Below are 14,802 nucleotides of genomic sequence, written 5' to 3'. Positions count from 1 at the left end.
TATCATCATATTGCTTTTGGTAGGATTTTGCTCGTTGTGTTTGTGGATGATATTGTGATTGTTGGTGATGATGATCTAGGTGTTCAACGCCTATGGCATTTTCTGCAAACTAAAATTCAGACTTAAGAGTTAGGGCCATTGGAATACTTATTGGGTATATCCAGAACTTATAGGAAGTATGTTCTGGACCTTTTAGAAAAGATCGGGCTCTTGGGATCAAATACACCCGTGGTTCCTAATGGCAAGTTAGTGCCAGATGTGGGTGATTTGTTGGTTGGGCCTGAACGATGTAGGAGACTGATTGGAAAGTTGAACTATCTCATGGTCACTCAACCAAATATATCTTTTATAACATGTGTTGTGAGCTAGTTTCTTGGTTCTTCAACATTAAGTCATTGGGATGGAGTAAATTATTATCTTAGTATACCTAAAAGGTGCTCTTGAAGAGGTCTCTTATATCAAGATTAGGGTCACTGTTATGTTCAGAGATATACATATGTAGATTGACCTAGGTCACCTTTCGATAGAGCCATAACAAGGTATTGTGTTTATGTTGGTGTAACTTGGTATCTTGGAAGAATAAGAAACAAATTACTAGGTCACCTTTCGATAGAGCCATAGCTAGCTATTGTGTTTTTGTTGGCGGTAACTTGGTGCCTTGGAAGAATAAGAAACAAATTGTGGTGGCCCAATTGAATGCTAAGTGAGAGTAGTATTAGGCCATGGCCCATGCTATATGTGAGCTTGTTTGGCTAAAGAACATGTTGGAAGAACTTGGTTTTGCACATTCTCGGCCTATGGAGTTGACTTGTGATAATTAACTATTCATTTTGCTACCATAGTCTTCCTTGAATGGACAAAACACGTCGAAGTTGATTGTCACTTTGTTGGGAGATACTTGTGTAGAAGCTCATTACAATCACTCAATGTGAAGTCCGGATTCCAACTAGCTGATTTATTCACTAAAGTCTTGGGGGATGCTCATGTTAAATCCATTTGCAACAAGCTAGGAGCATATGATATCTATGCTCTAGCTTGAGGGGGTGTAGAGTACTACTGATTTTTCTAAGGTCATTTACATCATTGTCAAAAATTATGAAAATAAAAACTAGAAACAAAACTAAAAAGCAAAACTAAAACTAAAAACTAGAAACTAACGACTTGTTTGGTTAATATTTGTAAATCTGTAACAAATATAAACTTAAATTAAAAAATTCAAATTTTCATCTTTAAATGAAGTAATGTTTTTTAAAAAAATATGATTAAAATAATAAAAGTGGAAAGTACTAAAAATTAGACTCTAATAAAAATGAGAATTATTATAATTATTTTACTTAATTGTTATATTTTCAAAAATTCACTTTACTATAACAATCTTATTGTTTATGACAATTATGAAATAATAAAAATATTTTGTTGGATTTATATTTTTAAACTTTTTTTTTTGAAATTTATGTATATTTTTATTTTAATTATATTTAAATTTATATGATTATTTTCTTTTAATTTTAATTAAAAAGTGTGCATAAATTGAATGATTTAATTAAAAAAAAACTATTTCTAGATATTAAAATTATCTTGCAACAGATTGTCAAAACTATTGAAAATCATAAAATTTAGTTTTCAAAATTTTTTTTTTTTTTGCAAAAAACTGAAAACCGACAGCAGAAATAAAAAAATTGACAACATAAATAAATGCGTTTTTAATATTTACTTCTTCATTGTGCAGAAATGAATATAAAAAATAGAAAATAGAAACAACAACGATATCAAACAAGCCCTTAGTTATTTAGTATAAAGTATGAGTTATTGCTGTGTTAGTAAGCATGGGTTAGTAGGGTAGTATGCTCATTGTTATGTGCTTGGCATATATTTTATAACTAGAGAGAGGGATATATCATTGTGATCAGATCTTCCTATTTACCTGATACTTTAACATGATGTATAATATTCAGTTGAAACTAGATTGAGATGAATTATGCGCATTTTGCTTATACACATTTTACAAATAAAGTTCATCCATGCACATTGAACTCATTTACACTTTGCAATTTCACATTGCACATTCATACACACTCATAAAAGTACCATCAAATTTATAACACAAATCCAGCAACTTAGAGCATGAAAACTACTGTTCCAGCTACAAAAGGCATGAAAAAATTAGAGTGGCATGCCCCAGAAGTGTCCAGGACATGCCTGAAAATGTATAAAAATGTCCAGATCATGTCTTTAAAAAAATAAATTTATTTTCCGAATAAGTGTCTGGACATGTGGTTTTGGTGTGTCAGTTCTTCCTAGGTTCTTCTTCTTCATGTCCCACAGTGCTCCTTCCCTGGTGAGATATGTAATGACTGCTGTTTAGCAAACTTGTGCAAAGAACTATATATTTTTATTTGGTTACGTTTTTTTTTTTTCTTTTGGTTGAGAAATCTGGGATTGAAATGCATTTGGAGTCAGTCAGGGCATGTTTCATTTATGCAAAAGTAGAAAAATGTAGAATTGTTCATAATCAAAATACAGGACTTGTCTAAATTAGGATGCTGAAGCTGTTCATTGGTGGGCTATTTAATAATTTGTTTGAGAACCATAGAAATTGGTTCCAAGAAGCATTTTGGAATGTATATTCTTATTTCTGCAACAACAGAGAAGGAGCCGTTAAGATGTTAGTATTAATGTTGTTTCAGTCTGCCATGCGGTTTTCTTTCTTTTTTAAGTCTTACATGTTTACATTCTTTGTAATTTTCATTACTCATTAGTGGCCAGTTAATTTTTGGTTTCTAGCTTATCTAAAGCCATCCATAGGGTGATTTTGTCAGGGCCTTGTAGTGAATGACGAAATGAAATGCAGTTCTGATTGTTCTTGTGAACTTATATGCTTTCCAGGGTAAAATGAGCTCACTTGGAGAGAATATTTCACTAAATGAATGCAGCAAAATTGGTCAAGGTACAAATGTAGAGCTTTCCAAAGCAGAGAAGAGTCCAAGTTGCTTGCAAGAAGAGGATATGGATGTTCCAGAAATTATAGAAGAAATTATTGAGCTGTTACTGTCAGGTTTGACAGATGCGGTATGCATGAATGGTGCCATTCTGCTATGGGCTTAAATGCTTAATTATGTGTCAAACTAACAATTCTTGCAGTGAGGAGTTTGGCTTAGTTGCATGAAACTTCCTACTCATTTGGTGTTGATATTGATGGATAACTTGTTGAGAACTCATATAATTGTATCTAAGCTAAGATGGTGTTTGATGATTTGAGGTATATTACCCATTTCTGTTAACGTTGTATCTGTAATAAGTCCCATGATCAGAAACCAAAGCTTTTTGGCAATGCAAAGAGTTGTCGATTTTTCTTGTCTGCCAATGTAAATGATCAGTTGTTTATTTTATTTTTTAATTTTTTTTATGCTATAGAAGTGAAGCACAACTTGAGGCTTCATCTGTGTATGACTGAAGTCAAAAGGTTTTAACTTATGCTCGAGAACTGTTCAACCTAAGCATAGTCATGGGAAGACTTTGAAATGCTAAAACCACACGTGGATAGTTTGACCATCATGTACAAAATATGCATCCCATAAAGTTGTTGATCTGTCTAGCAAATTTTGTGGAAGCCATGTAAAAAAAAAGATCAATTGCAAGCCATTTAAGGTGGTTGCTTTAATGCCCAGTAGAAAATCCATTGTGTAGGTAAAGTCTTAAAATAATGTTGATAATTTTCTTTACATTGAAAATAACAAACCATTGTAATATGATCTGAAGAGCGAAGTAATTTAATTTTAGATTATCAGTTGGATCTTATATTTTAGTGACTTTTGAGGTGCATGCCTCAAATATGTAGGAGGTGATATTTATGTCACAGCCTCACTCCTCACAGGTCACAACTATAACCTAGCTGGCTAAGGCAACTGTAATATGCCTCATTGCTCGAGGCTTAGTTTTTAAATGCATTCCGATTGCAGACAAATTTTTTTACGTGAATTTGTGTGATTTCTGGTTGAACAGAAACTGAAGTTCATAAAATGTGCTTCATCCTTGCTTTGTTCTATTTGTCTACTGATTTTAAGACATATTTGTTGAGTTTGATGCTATTATTAAAAAATAAAAATGCAGGATACTGTTGTCCGTTGGACTGCTGCCAAGGGTATTGGCCGCATTACTTCTCGTTTGACATCTGCCCTGTCAGATGAAGTTTTGTCATCTGTACTGGAGCTGTTTTCACAACAGAAGGTATGCTAGTACCATGTTTCTGTCATTTGTATATAGTTTTGCAATTTTGAAATGGTTTGATATATTTAAAGTTACATGCTCTTGGTATTACTAGGAATAATGGATCATATGCTCATGGCATCCTTCATTATTTATATCTTTACCAATATTGAGAATTAGTTTTGTTTAAAATGTCATTATATAGGGAGATAGTTCATGGCATGGAGGTTGCTTAGCATTGGCTGAACTTGCACGCAGGGGGTTGCTTTTACCTGTCAGTCTTCCCAAAGTTCTACCTGTTGTTATAAAGGTCATATGGACTTTTCCTTCTTTTCTTCTTTTTTTCTTGGATGGGGCAGTTGAAGCTATGATGCAGAATGTTCTTAATGTTGTAGAATTGCTGTAAGGTTTATATTTTTCTATTATTTGTACTTTGCATTTTGAAATTCCTCAAGCTGAAGTCAGAAGCTAAATTTTACTGAACTACTTTTTGAAGCCTTTTTTTTAATAGAAAAAATCAACAAGGAAAGAATGATTTTGTGACTTACTAAAATTTTGGAAATTTTATTTTCTTGCACCTTATTCCTTTGAGAGTGAAGTGTCTTGCAGTTTACTTCTGGTGTAAGATGTTATACTTGAATTTTGCCCCCACTATTTTTGTAGGCCCAAAATTTTCATTTGAGAGCAAGTAGCTATGTAGTTTATAGCATGTTGTTTGTAGTATGATGTCATTCACTTGTGGCACAAAATAATGGGACTCTGCACTATGTTACTATTAACTACACTTAGGTGTAAGTGGCGTTTGGTTCACAGGATCATTCAGAATTCCCGGGAATGTAATGCCCATAGCATTCCATGCTCATGTTTGTTTTTGGGGCCAGAAAGGAATGTGGTGTTGATATCACATTCATAGGAAATTGTATAACAGAAACCAAATAAACATATAGCCATGTGATAGACATCTCATTCTCGAACATATGATTCCTAGACGTTTTGGAGGGCATCTTAGATTCCACAAACCAAACAACACCTTAGTGGTGTTTGCTGTTGCTATGGAAAATATTTTTAATCCTTCTTCCTTGTTCTGGTCATGTATTAAGAATCTAGTTCTTTTATTCTCTCTTAAATGTTATTAAACATACTTGTGAACTTTAGTCCATTGTAAAATTTGAATGTCAATTAACTTCCGCAAACCTCAATCACTTAAGCCATTAATTTGTTTGTGAATTTTGTATAAACCATGTATATTAAAATTGGTCAAAATCATACACACTTGATCCAACATCTTTAATACTGCAAATGTAATATATTGCATTATTAAAATATTTTTATACTATAAGTCTATTATATTTTTTATAAAATGATATAATAACGCATCACCTTATAAATAATATTGTATCAAACTCTATTGTGATCTTTAATATTTATAATATTGAACTGTTATAATTATTGAAAATAAAAAATAGTATAATATTTAATATTATCATTATTATTTTGTTTTTTGGTTGTATTGTTGTAGTCTAAAAATCCGTAATGACAAAAAGAATTTGGTATAAAACGTGGCAAAAATGTAGAAACATGGATAACTTTGAAAAGTGTAAAGAGGCAAGAAAAGATGTAAAACATGCTGTTAGTAAAGCTAAACACAAATCATTTAATAGTTTTTATGGTAGATTATATACAAAAAGGGGAAAGAGATATATTTAAACTTGCTAAAGCTAGAGAAAGGAAGAGTAAGGACATTGGAAATGTAAAATGTATAAAACGTGAGGATGGTATTGTCTTGGTTAAGGAAGAAGACATAAAAGATAGATGGTAAAGTTACTTTAGTAAGTTGTTTAAAGAAAACCAAATAGAAGACTTAGACTTAGAATTGACAAATGAGGAAAAGACTAAAAATATGAGATTTATTCTTAAAATTAGAGTTAACGAAGTTAAAGTTTGCACTAAAAAAATGAAAAATGGAAAAGCTATAGGACTGAATAACATCCCAATTGAAATTTGGAAATGCTTAGGTGATAACGGAATTATATGGTTAACTAATTTATTTAACACAATTATACAAACTAAGAAAATGCCAGATGAATGGAGGAAAACCACTGTAATACCTATATACAAAAATAAAGGAGATATTCAAAATTGTAATAACTATCGTGGAATTAAACTTAGAGGCATACGATGAAATTGTGGGAAATGGTAGTTGAACAAAGATTAAGGCTAAAAACGAAGGTCTTAGAAATTCAATTTGGTTTAATGCCTGAGAGATCTACCACATAAGCTATATATAATTTAAGAAGATTAATGGGAAAGTTTAAAAGAAGAGGGACTTGCATATGGTATTTATTGACTTAGAGAAAACTTGATGACAAAGAAATAAATAGCACTTGTAGATTTCTATACCTTGGATATATTATGCAAGCGGAAGGAGAAATTGAAGATGATGTAATGCATAGAGTTAAAGTAGGTTGGGTAAAATGGAAAACTGCTTCAAGTGTGTTTTGTGATCGTAGAATACCCTTAAAATTACAAGGAAATTTTTATAGGATGACTATAAGACTAGGTATGCTATATGGATCAGAATGTTGGGCGACGAAGAGACAAAATATTGAAAAAGTAAAAGTTTCCAAAATGAGAATGCTTAGATGGATGAGTGGTATAACAAGGAAAGATAAATTAAGGAATGAACATATTCGCGGTAAGTTAGGTGTAGCTCCTATAGAAGATAAGGGAGGGACGACTCAGATGGTTTGGGCACTTGCAACACAGTACACCACTTAGGAAGGGTGAGTTAGTTACTCTAGGGGACAGTAGAAGGGGTAGGGGTAGATCTAAAATAACTTGGAATGAGATAGTAAGGGTTTAATAGCCCTAAATTTGTCAAAAGAAATGGTCCATGATCTCATAAATTGGTGTAAAAGGATTCATATAGCCTACCCCACCTAATGGAACTTAAGGCTTGATTTTTTTTTTGTTGTTGTTGTATTGTTGTAAGAATATTATGGTCAAATCAATACTTATTTACTAACATTACCAAACGCAACTTTTAACATTCAGCACTTCTAGTGAATTTAGTATTTATTAAGTTCATATAGCCGACCTCACCTAGTGGGACTTAAGGCTTGGTTTTGTTGTTGTTGTTGTATTACATTCAATACTTCTTTCGATTTAGTACTTACCAATAAGTGGTACCAGATGAACTCTTTACCACTTTGTTGTTAACTGGTGAATTGTATATAAACCTCGTGTATTAAAACCTGAACGGTCAAGCAGATGTGTGCTTGGTCCATCATGAGATATTATATTGCAACACAGGCACTTACTTTCAACGGATATTCTTAACAGGCTTTACATTATGATATCCGAAGGGGTCCTCATAGTGTTGGATCTCACGTTCGCGATGCTGCTGCCTATGTTTGTTGGGCATTTGGTCGAGCATATTATCACGAAGATATGAAAATGATACTAGAGCAACTTTCTCCACACCTTTTAACAGTGGCCTGCTATGACCGTGAGGTGTTTCACAATTTCCTCTTAAAAACTTATCCATTTCCTCAGCATGGAAATTATTTTGTACTATGTCAAAGCTTTTATGTGATACTAGGTCAACTGCAGAAGAGCAGCAGCAGCTGCTTTTCAGGAGAATGTTGGAAGACAAGGGAACTACACACATGGCATTGACATCGTAAATACTGCGGATTATTTTTCACTTTCCTCACGAGTAAACTCCTATCTTCATGTTGCAGTGTGCATTGCTCAATATAAGGGGTACCTCCATCCATTTGTTGATGAACTGCTATATAACAAGATCTGTCATTGGGTATGGTTTTATTAGATGCTACTTTTTCTTCTTTTGAGATCTTATTTCTTAAAAAAAAAATAAAAAAATGAGCATTCATGTTAAATGGCTTTCCTTCTCTCTCAATCCACCCCCCAAAAATCATAAAAAAAAAAATCGAGAATCAAAAGGACATGTAGATTATAGAATGCAGTAGTTCTAGCTCATGTCAGTATTTATTACAACCCATCTTGTCTTTTTTTGATTTTAGACAAGTTTAAAGCTAGTGAATGCAAAAGTCTAGCGCCCTTTGGTTAACCAAAGGGTTCAGATCGAATTCGGTCCACAAAAACACCGAAATGAAACTTTCGGTTTGATTCAGTTTCGGAAGGTTCAGTTCAGTAACCGAACCATGAACACCCTAATTATTAAGTTGTATGTAGTGTTTTGGCAAGTGCTTCCAGGGATGCCAATAAGTTAACTGTGTGTTGGTTGTTGTTCTTAAGTTCACACTTCCTTCTCCTTTACTTCATTAGTTCATTCGTTAAATGTGTATGCTTGTCATGCATAAATGCGCTAGGTTGGATTATCAGTGCAGAGTAAATAATATGACGGAGGACCACTTTTGCAGCCTTTTAAACAGTTTTATATGAGGCATATGTTTAAGAAATTAGGGATATTATATTATTTTAGGGATATTTATCTGTATCAGTAATTTTCAATTACAAATTTTGATTGTTTTGGGGTTATTTTATAACTTTTAGTAATTTGTTCGTTTCTTAGAAGCTTTGATGATTAATTGAATTTCATGTTGATCTTTCTCTCTCAGCAGCTTCTCTCTCTCTATACCCTTTCTCTCTCACATCTATTCTCGCTCTCCTCATGCTATCTTCTTCCTTCTCCTCCTTCCTTTTCCTTCTTCCTGTCTTTTCTCTGCTCTGTTCCCTTGTTGTCTCTCTCTCTCTCCCTGTTCTGCCCTTCAATAGTTTTTTATCATGGTTTTAAAAACCAACCAGTGACCGACCTGGTAAAGCCACTGGGTTGGTCGAACCAGTGGTTGAACTGGTAATATATATATACCGATGTATATACACATATTTCAAAGAGAATGTAATGATGGCAATAATATATTAATTGTTGGCCCTAGAGTTGAGTCTAGGGAGGGGGGGGTGAATAGACTCTTTTGCGAATTTGTGTTTTTCTCTACAAAATATAAAATCTTGGCAAGACACAAATGATTATATCACAGTATAAATTATGTAAATCATGCACAAGATATAAATTAAAGAGTATAGGGAAGAAAAGCTTGACAAACAATATTAATGTGGTTCAGCCCCTTGCCTATGTTTACGCCTTGAGACACGCTCAAGGATTCTCAATCCACTATCACAATCTCCTTCAAGGACGGAGAAGCCTTGATACCACAAGGGAACAAACCCCTTTATGCTCACACAGAGCCTTTACATGGGAACAAATCCCTTAACGCTCATAAAGAGCCTTCTCATGGGAACAAATCCCTTTTGCTCACACAGAGACTTTACAAGGGAACAAATTCCTTATCACTTGGTTCACAAAGAACCCTTACAACTTGTAGATGATTTTACAATACGTAGCAGCAATCAATGCTCCTCAACTGAGCTGATGTCAAATACAATGAAAACACCTTACACTATTCTCTCAAGTAATGAATCACATACAAGATTAGAGAGCAAGAGAGAAAGTGAGCACTTGAATGATAAACTAAAAATGCAAAGTTCTTGGAAATGAAATTAACTAGATGTTAGTTACTCAAAATCATGCTAGAACAAGTTAGAAGCCTTGTATTTATAGGCCAACTTGAGTTCTAGCCGTTTTATGGCTGTTGGATAAGTTTAAAAATTAAATACTTGAAAAAATAGCTGTTTATAGCCGTTGGGTCTTGAATCCCGACACAAACCATCGACGGATTCCTTAAACCGTGGACAGTTCCCCCCAAACCGTTGGTGGTTTCCTCTAGGACAAACCAATTTTGTTTCGGCCTGAAACCATTGATGCACCTAGGTCAAACCGTCGACGGTTTGCCCTGTTACTTCAAGAACTTGATTTTATTGTATCTTTAGGTGCATAATAATGGTTTTAGCCCAATCGGGACCAAGTATATCAAGATATACGATATTTAGACCATTTTACCTTTGTCCCATATTAAACAAAGTTGAGTATAGGATATTTTCATAAAACTCATTGTTTTTTCTTTGAAAACTCAGAAGTATAAAACTTATTTTTCATTTGAACAATTAAGTGATATTTTACATTCTATATGAACTAATATGCAAATGCATTTGTTCAACTCTTGCTCAATAAACTTGCGTGAAACAGTACTACAAGAGTTACAACAAATACTACCTCAAACACTCCCCATTACATATGGTTTTACATTTGCTTCATCGGACGTGCTTGAGTTCTTCTAAGTGAGTGTCCTCTTGATCTTTGCCTATTGAGTGTCCACTTGATCTTTACATCTAAACCTGTATCTGTATGACTTCGCCACTTGTACCTTTTATAGCTTGGTATGCAAAGATTAGTTTAACTTAGAACCACTAATGGGTTGTTATTATCAAAATACGACAATTAGGATTATGTAGGCACTAAGGCTAACATTAATTATTATTATCATTAGAAGTAATAAATATAGCGTAAGATTAAGAGATAATTTCATTCAATTAGTATTATTTTTAAGTTTTTGTGTTATATTTCCATATATTTTTTGAATTTCTATGAACTTGGATGAAACTTAATAAAAATTTTGTATTTCATTTTTTATCCTAATTCAGAAAAAACGAAATTTAGGGTCATTCATTAAGGATTACTTGGTTAATTGTGAAAATGATTTTTTTTTCTTCAAAAAAATGTGTATAAGTATATATTTATGTATTAATGTGTATATATGTATGTATTCATGTATAAATGAATATAATACACGGGTTCAACTACATATGTAGTGTATGTATATACTGAGATATGCAATTTTATATTATATATATATATGTATATAGATAATATACACATACATGTTCACTATATGACGTGTGTAACTATGTATTGAGATGTATAAAATATATAAATATGTTAGTTTAACAACAGCACGGAAGCATGGTTGGCCAAGTGGTAATTTGTCCCTCCTCCCTGGCGGTCAGGGATTCAATTGCCGCTGGCAACATTTTGCCTTCGTTTTTTAATTATATATAAGCAGCTAGGTCAACTTGGTTGACTCACTGGGTTTTTTGGCTGGTTTATACCGAGTTGCCCAAGTCAAACTGATTTGATGCCAGATCATGAAAATTCCAGTTCTTTGACATACCTGAACTGGTACAGTGGCTGGTTCTGGTTCAACCAGGTTGGACTGGCCGGTCCAGTTTGGGTTTCAAAACCATGGTTTTTATGCCTTCTTATCCTTCTTAATTCTTGTTTTCTTCTCCTCTCTGTTTCTCTCACTCCTTTCCAATTCTGTCATTACAACCCTACATCAATTTGCTGTATTTTCGTTACTGACCTTGAAAAGTTAACCTTGCTATCAAGGTGTGAAAATCTTGAGCTTGAAGAACTAAGCCCCTATTTGGAAGAATTTAAAGAAAAATCACCTATTGTAAAAACTATGTAAAGTAAGTATGTTATTTGTGGCTCTTATACTTCTGTTTTGATAAGCAAAGAAGGAAGCAGGAAAAGCATGAAGGGGGCAGCACAGTAGGCCTCGTTGACGAAGGCCCTGTATTCGTCGATGAGGGACAACAGAGGTTCGTCGGAGAAGGCTCTGAAGTTCGTCAACGAATAAATACCGAGAGCAGAAAATTTCAGACTTTTGGCATCATCGACGAAAGCCTTGTATTCGTCGACGAATGTTCTTCTTGGTCTCATTGACGAAGCCTGTGTTTGTCGAAGAGAGGCACCTGGACTGCAGTAGTTTCTTCAGAAATTTGAATTTTTAAATGTTGGGTGGTTGGACAAATGGGGGAAAACCTCCGAGGAACCTCTATATATGTCATCTGGGCATGTTTTGAGAAGTAGTGTGATCATTTGAGAAGTGTATTGTGTACATTTGGATTTCCATAGTGATATTTGTGTGCCATTGCTTCCGTGGATGTAGGCTTTGCCGGACCACGTAAATCTTCGTGTTGATCTTGTTCTGGTTGTGTGTTATTTACATTTACTTGTTGTTTATTCCGCTGTGCATCTTCATTATTCGATTCGTATTACAACAAATTGATATCAGAGCGATTATTGTTATGGCATCGGGATCGTCTTTTGCAAGATTTGACATAGTCAAATTCGATGGAACCGGAAATTTTGGTTTATGGCAGAGAAGAGTGAAGGACATTCTTGTACAACAAGGAATGGCTAAGGCTTTGCTTGATACTCAACCAGAAGGAATGGATGAGATAACTGGGTAGATTTGAAAGCAAAGGCAGCGTCTGCAATACGCTTGTGTTTGACTGACGAAGTTCTCTATCGGGTGATGGAGGAGGATTCTCCAGCGGCTATCTGGCGAAAGTTAGAAAGTCGGTACATGTCTTAATCCCTCAATAACAAACTTTTTCTTAAGCAGTGTTTATATTGGCTTAAGATGGTTGAAGGATCAAGTTTGGATCAACACATTAATGCCTTTAATCAAATTATAAGTGATTTGATGAGGGTTGATGTGAAGTTTGATGAGGATGATAAGGCTTTGATGCTATTAAATTCTTTGCCCTCGACTCACCTACGAAAATCTTGTGACCACTCTTACGTGGGGAAAAGAAACTCTTGATCTGGAAGAGGTAACAAGGGCCTTATTAAATTTTCATCAAAAGTTGAAGATATGTGATGAAGGAGAAGGACTTGTGATAAAGGGTAGTAATGAGCGAGGCAAAGGAAAGTTTAAAAATGGGTTTAATCAGAAATCCTGAAATCAATCTAAGAAGAAGGGAATCCCTATTTTAAATGCGGTAAAAGGGGCATGTGAAATTGGAGTGTCCGGATTGGAAGAAGGGAAATGCTGAAAAGCATGAGGGGATTTCAAAATCTGTGAATATTGTTCAAGAAGAAGATTCAGTGGATGGTGATGTTCTATTAGTTTCAGCAGAGTCGGATAATCTAACGAACTCTTGGATACTTGACTCGGCATGCTCCTATCACATGACTCCAAACAAGGAGTGGTTCAACACTTACAGATTAGTGAATTCTGGATCAGTTGTTATGTGTAATGATTCTTCTTGCAAGATCGTTGGCATAAGAACTGTAAAGATAAAAATGTTTGATGGTGCTGTAAGAATATTGTGTAATGTAAGACATATAACTGAGTTGAGAAAGAGTTTGATATCTCTTGGAACTTTGGGTCGTAATGACTTCAATTACAAATCCAAAGGTGGAGTCTTGACCGTATGGAAAGGTAATCTGACTGTAATGAAATGGCAGAAATTGGATGGGAATATTTACACGTTGCAGGGAACGACCATTGTAGGTGGAGTTGCAACCGTGGATGCTGAATCAGATGAGACCGTCTTGTGGCATATGCGCCTTGGGCATATGGGGGAACATGGCATGAAAGAACTACACAAGAGGAAACTCTTGAAGGGCTTGAAATCATGTCAGCTGGAATTTTGCAGGATATGTGTTCTTGGAAAACAGAACAGGGCAAAGTTCAGATCAGCTACTCATAAGACGAAAGGAATTCTTGACTATGTGCATTCAGATGTTTGGGGTCCGGTAAGAGTTGCATCAAATGGTGGACATGTGTATTATGTGAGTTTCATTGGTGATTACTCACGGAAGGTCTGGGTTTATTTCATGCGTCACAAATCACTGATTCTCGGTTTATGGAGTTTTGTGCGGAGCAGGGCATCAAGAGACAATTTACAGTTTGCTGGACACCTCAACAAAATGGTGTGGCAGAACGGATGAATCGGACTCTTGCTAATAGGGCTCGATGTCTTATATTGAATGCAGGGCTACCGAAGAACTTCTAGGCCGAGGCAGTTAGTATGGCTTGTTTTCTGGTAAACCGATCACCAAGGGCATCACTAGCGGGTAAAGTGGCGGAAGAGGTTTGGACGGGAAATGCAGTAGACTATTCTGAATTGAAAGTATTCGGGTGCCCAACCTATGTCCACGTGTCTAGTGAGGAGAGGTTTAAACTTGACCTGAAGTCTCGCCGTTGCATTTTTTTGGGGTATCCAATAGGTGTAAAGGGGTACAAGCTATGGGATCTAGTGGCAAACAAGGTGGTGATCAGTAGGGATGTAGTCTTTGATGAGAAGACTATGGTGAAGCGTACTCAAGAATGTGATGAATAGAAATAGGAGCCAGAAAGCTGGGGCAGTGATGAACATATCATGCAGGTGGAGTTGGAAGCTTAGGGCAACGGAAATGATCATGGTCTCGTGGTTGCAGAGAGCTCTAGCTTGGAAAGCCAGCAAGTTGACGATATTTCGTTAAGAAGATCCAGACGCACTATTTGGCCTCCGCCAAGGTATGAGTTTGAAGAGTTAGTGTCTTATGCTTTTTTTACTAGTTGCAACGATCCAACTGTATTTCAAGAGACAGTGCACGGCTAGGAGAAAGATAGATGGATGGGAGCAATGATTGAGGAAATGGAGTCACTATGTAAAAATCGAACTTGGGAGTTTGTGGAGCTTCCAGATGGAAAGAGACCGATTGGGTGCAAATGGATGTACAGGAAGAAGGAGGCAATATTAGAAAAAGAAGGTGAGAAGTTCAAGGCACGGTTGGTGGCAAAAGGATACTCACAGAAGAAAGGGATAGATTATGATGAGATTTTTTCTCTAGTGGTTCGACGTACTTCTATCAGA

General features: G+C 35.1%; 1 protein-coding gene across 2 annotated transcripts in view; it reads left to right on the top strand.

The window, feature by feature from the left end:
• The window catches only part of LOC131149338 (tubulin-folding cofactor D), an 88,752-nt gene that overhangs the window by 52,299 nt on the left and 21,651 nt on the right, over window positions 1-14,802 (top strand). For both annotated transcript variants that reach the window (XM_058099708.1, XM_058099709.1), the window contains exons 5-9: window positions 2,887-3,069; window positions 4,111-4,227; window positions 4,412-4,516; window positions 7,549-7,719; window positions 7,808-8,023. In XM_058099708.1, coding sequence (XP_057955691.1) covers window positions 2,887-3,069; window positions 4,111-4,227; window positions 4,412-4,516; window positions 7,549-7,719; window positions 7,808-8,023 — 792 coding nt within the window. The remainder of the gene's footprint in view (window positions 1-2,886; window positions 3,070-4,110; window positions 4,228-4,411; window positions 4,517-7,548; window positions 7,720-7,807; window positions 8,024-14,802) is intronic.

The sequence above is a fragment of the Malania oleifera genome, chromosome 2 (genome assembly GCF_029873635.1).
Source record: "Malania oleifera isolate guangnan ecotype guangnan chromosome 2, ASM2987363v1, whole genome shotgun sequence".
In the NCBI taxonomy this organism is placed as follows: domain Eukaryota; kingdom Viridiplantae; phylum Streptophyta; class Magnoliopsida; order Santalales; family Ximeniaceae; genus Malania; species Malania oleifera.
Note: the sequence above shows the minus strand (reverse complement) of the source record. Positions and strands in the feature narration are given on the sequence as shown.